General features: G+C 41.8%; 1 protein-coding gene across 3 annotated transcripts in view; it reads right to left on the bottom strand.

Annotated features, from left to right (window-relative positions):
* Positions 1–12569, bottom strand: part of PCSK5 (proprotein convertase subtilisin/kexin type 5) — a gene marked incomplete at its 3' end in the record, with an annotated part of 433646 nt that overhangs the window by 94308 nt on the left and 326769 nt on the right. For all 3 annotated transcript variants that reach the window (XM_080668429.1, XM_080668430.1, XM_080668431.1), the window contains exons 21-22: positions 11469–11571; positions 2152–2288 (exon numbers count right to left, since the gene is read on the bottom strand). In XM_080668429.1, the coding sequence (XP_080524555.1) occupies positions 2152–2288; positions 11469–11571 (240 nt within the window). The remainder of the gene's footprint in view (positions 1–2151; positions 2289–11468; positions 11572–12569) is intronic.

Raw genomic sequence — 12569 nt, 5'->3', positions numbered from 1 at the left:
CTACTCTCTTTCTGACCCACAGTTTTACATTCTCTACACTTTCATGTGACATCAACTCAGGATACAGAGGCTTGGGGGCATTTAAGTACATATTTACTGAATGATTGAATGAGTAAGTGAATTAATATTTAGCAATATTCCTATTTTCCCTACATTCCAAATGGATCTTAAATAATGATGATGGGTTCAGATATTAGAGAAAATGTTTCCCAATCCCATTTTTATTGTTTAGACATGGCTTTATTATCTCTACAGCTTTGGATATTATAATTTGGATTTAAAGGACAGAAATTTGAAGGGTTTTGGTATTTTAAATATACAAATGCTGCAAAAGGAGGCCATTTAGATGCCTTGTCCATGGCCAGCTTTCCCCATAGGCTTTGTCCAAGAGTATGCCAAGATTTGGTCATTTTTCTAATAGCCTGAGTACTATGGCAGCTCACTTAGTTGGGTCTGATAGTTTGGATACCCCATCGATTTAAATCCTGTGCATAAATCTGAAAGGGATTTTAGATGCCATCTTATCTGTGCTTCTCTTTTTTGCAACAAGGAGAGACTTAAAGAGGTGAAGTGAGGAACTAGAACAAGGATTTCCGACTGCTGCTACTGATGTTCTTTCTACTGAATAATTCATTCATTCAGTTATCTTGTGTGCCTTCCATATGCCAGACACTGTGCTAAGTGCTCAAAATACAACAGAAAACAGGTAAAACCACTCACTGCTCTTACAAGGCATAGTCTTATGAACAAGATAGGTATCAAGTGAGAGGTGGCTTGTAACGTGAGAAGTGCAGGATTCCAAGGATCCTCCTATGAGGGGGACTTAACCTAGACAAGGAGGGTAGGACAACCCATATTGAGAAAATGACGTTGCAACTGAGACCTAACGGATGAATAGAAAGAGGCCAGGCAGACATGAGTGGGGAACATCTCAAGTGAAGTCTTTGAACAGCTAGAGAAATCAAATGTCCATGGGAATAAGGAAGTATAAACAATAACAGTAGTAGTAATAACAATAAGTTAATATTTACTGAGTGCTTCTTATATACCCAGCCCTGTTCTAAGTGCTTTATTATTCTATCTCACTAAGTCTTATTTCATTTCCAGAATAATCCTAAGAGGGGCAACAATGATCATCATCTTAATAAATGAGGAAGTAAACAGAATGAGCAGGCTGGAGATAAAATTTGACATAGATATACTTTGTTTACATAAAAACACAGATAATTTAAATTTATGCAAATAAATGTGTTATTTCCTATTTTTCCACAAAAGCACGATACTATCAGTTCTTAATTTTTCTCAATTTTACTATAAGCAAGAATAAAGATAAATAATTCTCTTTCCCCAGAAATGCCGTGTAGGTATGCTGATGGTGGTAACTGACAGCCTCAGAATCAGTGAGAAACTGGGAGTGGTGGGAGTTGTGGAGAAATGCTCTCAGGCCAACCATTTGGGGAATGTGGACCCAGTGCTGTTGCTAGATCTTCCAAGTTTTTAAGAGCAACAAAAAACTCAGGTTTTTCTTCGAAATTTCCCAATTTTAAAATTAAGGTAAAATAAAATATGAATCTGTCCCACATGAGGTCAAAGTAGGGGTCAAACGGCAGAGGACCTTTAACATTGTGGAATATAATTCAGCAGCAGCATAAACTTTGAATCACTAAAACTGGGACAGGGAAGGCATATTTTTGTTTTGCAGTGGTTATTTTGTTCCCACAGGGCGCTGACTACTTCTAAGTGGCATAGCTCTTGGCTGAAGAGAACTTGACACAACCTCTATTGCAATATTTCTCAGAAAGACTGAATGTGTCTGCCTCAATTTCCTAGCTTTTCACTTTTACCTCTATAAACCTTAGCTTAACTGTCTCTCTCATGTCTGACGTCATGTTCTCATGCCCTTTCTTTCTCCTTCTCTGGAAAGACATCTCGTAGCTTCTCTCTCATCTCAGAGGCAGCGAGTCTACAATAATGCAAACTTGTGTCCTGACAGCAAGCAGCAACTTCAAGGTTGTACACACTCGCTAATGAACAGCTGCCTAACCTCAGCCCCTTTCCCCCAGAGATGAAGCTTCTGAGTCAAACCAGACAATGGCCCTGGGAGAACAGGTTTGAAGCAACGAAGAAAAGGGACCAAACAGACTCCCTCACCTACTCCACAGGAGGTGCAGTTGGAAGGCTCGTTTCCCTGGCATTCTTGGCAAGTGTAGTGGCATAGATGGCATTGGTTCTTCAATGCAAATTTTCCTGAGGGACAGTCCAAAACGCAGCGGCCATCATCCAAAATCCTAGAGGAAAAGCAGACTTTTAGTTTGCAAGGGTGACTTTCTGGAATAGCCTTCAATTTTAGAACATGTGGTGTTCATGTTTCACTGCACAAACTTGGTTTCGTTGTTCCAGAAACAAGGGGGGATGCCTGGGACTGATCATCTGAGGCCATGTGGAATATTAATCATGTACCCATCCTTGCTTGGCTTGAGGGTTGGACCCAACAGCAGCCGTGCCAGAAACTGGCTGGGGATGCAGTCCTGATCTGGATTGCAAATAAGCTCTCCAGTGCCGGCAGAGATTAAACCCATATTGTAGGCCCCAGACAATCCCAGCACACAGAGGATGGTCTTTGAATTTTCAAGACACTAAATGGAACTTTGAGTCCAGAGACCTTGGAGAAAATATCCTTCCTTTAGATATGATCATGCCCACACTTTGCAAGGCAGATGTCAGCTCTAAGGGCTCCCAGAGGATAGAACGAAGCACTGTCCTGGGTTTAGGTGCTACTTATAAACTTGGCCTATGCATATGGCAAGTATGTGTGTCATTTTTGCAAAGTTTCCTGAAGTATAGGGCACCACATTTCTATTTTCTGATCATGTTTTCAATCCCCTATAAGGGCATTGCAGATAAGTTAGCAGCTGAACTTCTAAAACCTTTGGTTTTATACACATAATGTCACGGCTAATATTTTCATAGTTTTGCTTCTGTTTTACCCTTGCAAAGTAATCCCAAAATAGTATGTGGTTAAGTAAATTGTATTCAAAATGTGTCCCAAGTGCAAGACTTAGATAGGTCATGTGAATAGATGAGGTGAGCTGGGGAGGGGGTGGGGCGGCTCACCTCCCAGAGCTTCTAATTCAGTAGGTCCACCAGGGTGAGAGCTGAGAAATTGTATTTTTGACCTGTTCCTGGGTAACATTCATGCTCTGGTCTAGAGAACATTTGAGAATTGCTGCTCCACCTTCTGCTCATTGATAGTCTGAAAGGATTACTATGGAGTTTGCTAAATGACTCCTACCTAATACAGATAGTACCAAATGGGTATCTTGTAGAGTGTCTTTAGAGTAGCAGCCATTGTTATCAGTTGGATGATTAACTGAGCATGTAGTACATATATGCCTCCAAGGGCATAAATGCTGGCATCCAAGCCTGGGAGAACTGAGGGCCTACAAAAGAGGGCAGAGTTTCCTTTTCTCTCCACCACCCCTCTCCACTCAGACTGGATGCACATGGAAGGCCAGGTGTAGGCCTCATGCCACTTGTTCCTGGGGTGGCACTGGCCCTGTTTCCATAGGTAGAGCCAGCCCTAAACTGGGGTAGGCATTTGAATTCCAGGCTGGGAGGAAATTGGGGTGAGGCAAGGCATGCTGAATAGTGTGTTACTTGCAGCCTTCCATCTTGTTCCTACTCCCTGAAAGTCTGTGTCTTTTGCATATGTTTGGAAACAGAATAGGATTAAAGCCAACAGAATAAAACAGAAGGCTGCCTCACTCCTCCCCCTACACACCTCCCACCCCAGGTTTTGGTCACCCTACCCAGCACCGCGGGTATGAACAGTCCTTTTGGCCCCCACTGCAGTGCGTGGAGTCCAGCCCTAAACAGACCCGCACACATATCTGGTTGTCCATGTCAAATCCTCTGCACCATGGCGTATAATGGTATGAATGTGTTCCAAGCCCAGACTTTTAGCTGATGGCACTAAAGCCAACTTGGAATATTCCAGCCCCACCCTGCCTCTGCTTTCTGAGCTAGAAGATTTTTCAAGGGATAATTTGGATGTGGCTAGTTAAAAAAAAAATAAAACAAAAAAACCTCCCTTTAAGAAAAACTAAGCAAGAGCCTTCTGAGGTTTTTAAACAAGGAAGCCACTGGACGCTATGTGAAAAGGAGAATGGGGCGTGTTCATTTGCGAGGGTTCATTTTCTTGCTAAAAGAAGGGATGGAACGTTCATCACCATTTTGTCCTTTGTAGAAAGGCATGAAAGATTGGTTTAGGGCAGTGGTCGGCAAACTGCGGCTCGCGAGCCACATGCGGCTCTTGAGCCGCGGTTTGCCACTTTGTTGACTAATGAGTTTGACTAATGGTTTAGGGAGAAGTTATTTCTCTTGAGAAGGGCAACTAATACTGTCAATGATGGGAATCATTTAAAATCACCCAGAAACTGGGGTGGGGGTGAAACAGTTGGTGTACTATTTTTTATGTGGGTAACGGGCTGCCTTTCTCACTTGAGTCCTTGATTTTAAGAAAGTACTAAGCACATAATGGTGCTTTAAATTCCCTCCCTTCCCCCTCCCCTCAGGAAAGCACAGGTGACCTACCCAGTTTTTGTAAGACCATGCTTCTTTCTAAAGATGGGACTATAGAGAAAACAGTCATGCCTAAGTGCCGGCACAGAATTACATCATTCCCCGTGCCCCCCACTCCCCCCAGAAAACTTGCCAAGGAACTTAAAACAAAGTACCACTTCAAGTGGCGCAGATTTCCACCGACACCAACAGATCTTCCCAGGTGGAGAACAGATACCTTGCCCTGCCATGGGGCTGCCGAAAACATTTAAAAACCAACTCAAGCCATCTTTGGGATCCCCGGTCATCCCATTTGTGGAATTCTGAGACACTCAGGCAAGCTCATCGCTACAGGGGGAGCACTTCTCTCCCCAAGTCATGTGCGCTCTTGGCTTTTTATGAGCAGTGAATCATCCTAGGTCCATCAGGGCCCATGGAAAAGAAGAAGGCGGCAAAACCAAGCGCTAAAGCTGGGCAGAAGCATGCTCTCAATATTGGCACCAAATTTTCCAGAAGCCCCAGGGTGTGTGTGTGTGTGTGTGTGTGTGTGTGTGTGTGTGAGAGAGAGAGAGAGAGAGAGAGAGAGAGAGAGAGTAGAGAGAGAGACATGTGAACTGAAACAGAAGAGATGGCAAGTCAGGGTTAGCTGGTCCTCTGTGCCGATTGTTGGTTTGGCCTAACTAAAGCCTGATATCACAAAGGCACTTCATGTAACTTGTGGGTGTTTTAATGTTTTAACAGAAGGAAATCTGGCAAAAAGTCTTCTTTTCTTAAATTCATTGAAATATCAAAGAAAACATTTGAGGTTGGTAAGAACAGAGGTAACTTTTTTAAAAAATATATTTTTATTGATTTCAGAGAGGAAGGGAGAGGGAGAGAGAGACAGAAACAACAATGATGAGCGAGAATCATTGATTGGCTGCCTCCTGCACGCCCCACACTGGGGATTGAGCCTGCAACCTGGGCATATGCCCTGACCGGGAATCAAACTGGTGACCTCTTGGTTCCTGGGTTGACGCTCAACCGTTGAGCCACACCCGGCTGGGCCAGAGGTAACTTTTAAATGCTTTTAATTAGTTCCTTAACTCTAATTTTGGGGCTGGTTTGGGAGATTAGCTTGGGCCATGAGGATCAGGGCATTACAGAGCTATCTGTGTTAAATAAAAGAGGCAAAAGTACTCCAAGTTTTCAATAGTCTTTAAGGATCTAAACCCAAGGGTTGATGGAAATGCAAAGGAAAAGCTAGAAGATGAAGAGAGGGCTTTTAAGATGTTGATTCCCTGTAAAACAACTTCAGAGTTTAATTATTCTTTAAAATTTTATTATGGAAAAATTTAAACATATGTAAAATAAACATCACAGTACACCCCTCCCCCATTGTATTCTTCACTCAGCTTTAACAATTATCAACGCATAGCCAATCTTATTTCATCTCAAGCCCCACTAATTTACTCTTCCTCCCCCCCCCCCCCGTATTGTTTTGAAGCAAACCTCTAAGTTAAAATCCTTTAGGGATTTTACCAGGACTGGAGATCCAAAAGCTTAAGAATAGGAAGAAACTCGAAGAGACCACCTATTTTGGTTGTTCTGTTAGTCTCCCCACGCCCCTGCCCCAGATCCATTGGTCAGCATTCTCTGTAGTGCTGTGCTGGAGTTGTGCACACTAGGTTTGCATCCCCAAGCTCACTTCTCTCATCTGCAAAGGATGTTTCTCATTGGCATCCAGTTAATTTCAGGCAAAGGGAAACACCAGAGGGTGGGAGGAGAGATTGGGATATTTATTCCAGCGAGAGCCACAAATCTGCTTCCTCCTTCCATGGTTCTAGAGTGACTGTGTCCCCTCTAGCTCCAGTTTCTATAAGGCATCCCCACTTCCATGGTTGCAGCTTTGGCTTCAGGCATACGGTGTTAAAGCTGCCCCACTATTGCTTGTCTGTGTGCTTCACCATCCCTTAACTTTGAGTTACCTATAAGAATTCATGAGCCTTGCACCTAACTCAGAGCTGGGCATGAACCAAATGCTCAAGGCTCTCTTGAATGGACTTGATTCTACTTAAAGAAATACTTTGGAAAATACTTTGCTGCCCTTTCAAGAACAAGTAAGTCCACATCATCTTTCAATGTAGTTTCTTTCTTCTCATCTTCTCAAACCCACTTCCAGGAAAATGCTGATAAGAAAAGAAGTCGGGTGGTTCATCGCCATGATACGATGCCCTTTCTTGGACATATTTGCAAGTAGTTGACATCAAGGAAGAGAGATGGGGAAAGAAACGGAGTGCTCAGGGAGATGAGAAGAAAATTGTTCCTGTGGAACAAGATTTCCTTGGGAAGACATCCTGGTTCAAGGTCCATATACGTATTTTTTTTTTCTTCAAAAGCTAAAGTTTGGGCTGCTTAAACAAGTTGAGCCACCTCAATGGTCCAGGAGGTATATATCTGATCTTGTACCAATGGGCTTAGATTTTGTTAAATGGCCATTTATGATAGTAGAATTTTTTTCTCACTTCTGGTGAGCCCAAGGGAATGATGACTTCTGGATGATGTAGCTGCTTTATTAAACAAATGCTAAAAAGTTCTCTTAGTTCAAAGATGTCCAAACATGCAATGGAATTTGATTATTGATATGGTGAGGAATTAGAGGAGAAACAGGACCCATTTTCAGAAAGCTGTCTGTTTCTAATAGTATGCCCTGAAACTGCTTTAAAGCAAATTCAATATTTAGAGGCATAGATAATCTCAATATTGGAAAATGTTACCACAGTTAGCATTGAGAATTCTTTTTTTTGTAGTCTACTCTTTTATTTTTTTAAAATTTCTTTATTGATTCAGGTATTACATATGTGTCCTTATTCCCCCATTACCCCCCACCTCCCATTCATGCCCCCACCCCCCTGTTGTCTGTGTCCATTGATCAGGCTTACATGCATGCATATAAGTCCTTTGGTTGCTCTCTTCCCCTTATCCCCACTGTCCCCTACCTTCCCTGAGTTTGACGTTCTGATTAATGTTTCTCTATCTCTGGATCTATTTTTGTTCATCAGTTTATGTTGTTCATTATATTCCACAAATGAGTGAGATCATGTGATATTTATCTTTCTCTGCCTGGCTTATTTCACTTAGCATAATGCTCTCCATCTCCATCCATGTTGTTGCAAATGGTAAGAACTCCTTTTTTATCGCAGTGTAGTATTCCATTGTGTAGATGTACCACAGTTTTTTAATCCACTCATCTGCTGATGGGCACTTAGGCTGTTTTCAAATCTTAGCTATGGTGAATTGTGCTGCTATGCATATAGGGGTGCATATATCCTTTCTGATTGGTGTTTCTAGTTTCTTGGGATATATTCCTAGAAGTGGGATCACTGGGTGAAATGGGAGTTCCATTTTTAGTTTTTTGAGGAAACTCCATACTGTTCTCCACAGTGGCTTCACCAGTCTGCATTCCCACCAACAGTGCACGAGGTTTCCTTTTTCTCCGCATCCTTGCCAGCACTTGTCATTTGTTGATAATAGCCATTCTGCCAGGTGTGAGATGGTACCGCATTGTCGTTTTGATTTGCATCTCTCTGATAATTAGTGACTTTGAGCAGGTTTTCATATGTCTCTTTGCCTTCCTTCTGTCTTCTTTCGAAAAGTGTCTATTTAGATTAGTTGCCCATTTTTTGATTGGGTTATTTATCTTCTTTTTGTTAAGCTGCATGAGTTCCCTGTAAATGTTGGAGATTAAACCCTTATCGTTGATATCATTGGTAAATATGTTCTCCCATGCAGTGGGCTTTCTTGTTGTTTTATTGGTTGTTTCCTTTGCTGTGCAAAAGCTTTTTATTTTGATGTAGTCCCATTTGTTTATTTTCTCTTTAGTTTCCATTGCCCTAGGAGCAGTATCAGTGAAGAAATTGCTTTGGCATATGTCTGAGATTTTTCTGCCTATGGATTCCTCTAGGATTTCTATGGTTTCCCATTGTATGTTTAAGTCCTTGATCCATTTTGAGTTTATTTTTGTGTATGGTGTAGGTTGGTGGTCTAGTTTAATCTTTTTGCATGTATCTGTCCAATTTTCCTAACACCTTTTATTGAAGAGACTGTCTTGACTCCATTGTATGTTCATGCCTTCTTTGTCAAATATTAATTGAGCATAGTGATTTGGGTCCATTTCTGGGTTCTCTATTCTATTCCATTGATCTATATGTCTGTTCTTGTGGCAATAGCAAGGCAGTTTTGAGAACCGTGGCTTTGTAGTACAGCTTGAAATCTGGTATTGGAGATCCCACCTACTTTGTTCTCCTTTCTCAGGATTGCTGTGGCTATTCGGGGTCTTTTTTTATTCCAGATGAATTTTTGGAGAGTTCTTTCTATGTCTGTGAAATATGCCGTTGGTATTTTAATGGGGAGTGCATTGAATTTATAGATTGCTTTGGGTAGTATGGACATTTTAATTATGTTGATTCTACCAATCCATGAACATGGTATGTTCTTCCATCTGTTTATGTCTTCTTCTATCTCTTTTTTCAGTGTCGTGTAGTTTTCCACGTATAGGTCTTTTACCTCCTTAGTTAAAAGAGGTATCTCAATATTTTTGGTGTAATGGTAAATGGGATTGCTTTTTTAGTCTCTCTTTCTATAAGTTCATTATTGGTATATAGAAATGCCATAGATTTCTTGGCATTAATTTTATATCCTGCTACTTTGCCGAATTCATTTATTAAGTCTAATAATTTTTTGATGGAGTCTTTAGGGTTTTCTATGTACAGTATCATGTCATCTGCAAATAAGGACAGTTTTACTTCTTCTTTTCCAATTTGGATGCTTTTTATTTCTTCTTGTTGTCTGATTGCAATGGCTAGTACTTCCAGCACTATGTTGAACAGGAGTGGTGAGAGTGGGCATCCCTGTCTTGTTCCTATTCTTAGGGGAAATGGTTTTAGTTTTTGCCCATTGAGTATGATGTTGGCTGTGGGTTTGTCATATATGGCTTTTATTATGTTGAGGTATGATCCTTCTATTCCCACTTTGCTGAGAGTTTTTATCAAGAAAGGGTGTTGGATTTTGTCAAATGCTTTTTCTGCATCAATTGATATGACTATGTGATTTTTATCTCTCAATTTGTTTATGTGATGTATCACGTTTATTGATTTGTGAATATTGTACCATCCTTGCATCCCCAGGATAAATCCTACTTGGTCATGGTGTATGATCTTTCTGATGTACTGCTGGATCTGATTCACTAGAATTTTGTTGAGGATTTTGGCATCTATGTTCATGAGGGATATTGGTCTGTAATTCTCTTTCATTGTGTTATCTTTATCTGGTTTTGGTATTAGGGTGATGCTGGCTTCATAGAAGGAGCTTGGAAGTGTTCCTTCCTCTTGAATTTTCTGGAATAGTCTGAGGAGGATAGGTTTTAGTTCTTCCTTGAATGTTTGGTAAAACTCCCCTGTGAAGCCATCTGGCTTTTGTTTGCTGGCAGCTTTTTGATGACTGCTTCAATTTCTTCCGTAGTTATCAGCCTATTGAGATTTTTAGTATCTTCCTGAGTAAGTTTGCATTGAGAATTCTTATGGTTTCTTTTGTGTCTCCGTCCCTTCCTCGATCCAGCCTTCCCTCCTTCCCTTTCTTCCTCTGTCCCTCCCTCTTTCCCTCTCTTCCTTCTCTTTGTGAGGGAGCTATTTGGAAAGCCAAGCCCATGCTATTGATTACACACTTTATAGTGTTCAATAAAACCCACATTTATTGAATTATTACTCTATGTTGATCACTGGGGGGGAATAAAGAGACAAATACACCACAATTCCTGCTCAGGATATTGCAGTCCTGAGGAAGAATTAGATGAAATCACTGTTGTGTAAGGCAGAGGGAACGTCCATCTTAGAGATTCACCTGCCACTGAAACAGCCTCCTCATCCTAGTCTTGGGAGAAACTCTGCTTCCTATGCATTAAGCAGAGCAGTGATGAGGCCATTCAAACACCCAATCAACTATTGCTAAGTGCTAGAATCAGAGGAGCACTGACTAAAAATACAACAAGATCCCAACTACCTTCATTAGTAGAAAATTTTAGTGTATTAGCAGAGGTGCTCATCCCATTCAGATACTTGCTATTTCCTCATCCACTCAGCTATCGGACATTTATTGAGTGCCTACCATTTCTGAACACTGTGATGGAAAATGGAGATATGAAGATGAGTATTCCAAGGGGTGTGCAGTCTGACAAATGAATGTCTTAAAATGTCACAGTTGCTCTTATGGAAGTTTAGGTAGAACACAGGGGAACATAAAGAGGAAGAAGTTAATTCTACTGGGAAGAGGTAAAAAATGCCTTCATAGCCTAGCCAGTGTGGCTCAGTGGTTGAGCATTGACCTTTAAATCAGGAAGTCACAGTTCGATTCCTGGTCAGGGTATATGCTTGGGTTGCGGGCTCGATCTCCGGTGTCCGGCATGCAGGAAGCAGCCGACCAATGATTCTCATCATTGTATTTCTATCTCTCTCTTTCTCCCTTTCCCTTCCTCTCTGAAATAAGTAAAAAAATGCCTTCATAGAACAGTTTAACCTTGAAGTGATTCTAGAAATATGATTAGATATTTACTCAGCAATGGGGATGATGGTTGAGGGGTGGGTGTGCAGAAAGGGATGAGATTCCAGGCATTAGTCACCACCATCTTCATTGATGAGAAAACCCCTCTAGAGTCCAGGGGACTGATTTTTGTAGTGGTTATGGGCATCATGGGGAGAAGAGGCTACAGAGGTGGCCTGTGGTCAGACCATGGAAGGTTACTGTGTCATGGAAAGAGTTTGATTCTTTCTCCTGCAGGCCCCACATGTGCCACTAAGGTGGTAAGCACCTTCTCTCTCCATTTTGCAACTCATGAGCTCTCAGTCAACCATAGGAGATACTGAGAGGCTACTCACCTTGTGACGGGGCAGTCAAGGCAGTTTTCCTGGGTCGGCCCCCAGCACTTGGCACATGAGGCTTCACAGATCTGGCAGTGGCCATGTTCATCAATGTATTCTCCTGGGGGAACAAAATGCAGTTGTTTACCTCATTTCTACATGGCAGTATTTCCTGGGCTGTCAGTCTGAGAGCAGCCAGATCTGTCTGTGGCTGCCTGAAAGCCATGGAGACAACCCAGAGAGAAGAGACCTTGAATGGCTTCCGTTGCCAGTTCTAAATCCTGACCTTATAATAACAACTGCTTCTCTCCCAGAGGCCCTGAAAGTTGGAACCTGAAAAAGTTATGAGGCAATGACATAATTTTGAATCTAGTCAAAATGTGTTGTAAATTTTATAAGTAGAGAGAAGCCAATGGGGCTTGCGACAGGACCCCTTCCCTGAGCTCCTGCTGACTTCTCTGTTTAAGGCTGAAGGCTTATGGCCCACAGAGACCCCAGTTATAGCCTTGTTTTGAGTCAAGGAGCAAACTGGACCCACCTAGGTCCTGTCTCATCACTCTGGGGAGGATTGTGATTACTTGTCAAGAAAGGGAGTTGAAGCTTGGCTGACATTGGACAGATGTCAGCTGCATCTCATCCTGAAAGAGTAACAATGAAGAGATAGCCAGAGAATTCTTCATTTAATTGGAAAACTTATCTTTCCCAAGGAAAAACACAACATGGCCTTTCCACAGAAGCAAGTCCAGCCTCAGCAACTTCTTGTAAACATTTAAGAAATTATTCCCATAGCAAGAGTGGTAGACAGAGGTGAACCCTCATTGAAGGTGATAATCCAGTGATAGGTCTGTGGCTCATTGAATTCAACCCTCTACTCACACTACGCTCATCCTCTGTTCCCATGTCTTACAATAAATTGACTGAAAAGAAACTGAAATTCTTTCAGTCTGATCCAAAGAGCCACTTTGTATGGTTTAGAAAGTGATCATGCTCAGAAACTTTAGATTCAGATTTCAGCAGAGTCACAACCTTCACTTGCCTCCCACCCCAACTTTCATAGCCCTGTAAGCATGTCTGAACATTGTCAATCTGAGATCAGCCAGAGCAGTGAGGTAGCAGGAC

Source organism: Plecotus auritus (genome assembly GCF_963455305.1).
Source record: "Plecotus auritus genome assembly, chromosome: 5".
NCBI classification, from domain to species: domain Eukaryota; kingdom Metazoa; phylum Chordata; class Mammalia; order Chiroptera; family Vespertilionidae; genus Plecotus; species Plecotus auritus.
The sequence above is the reverse complement of the archived record's forward strand: the minus strand, read 5'-3'. Positions and strand labels throughout refer to the sequence as shown.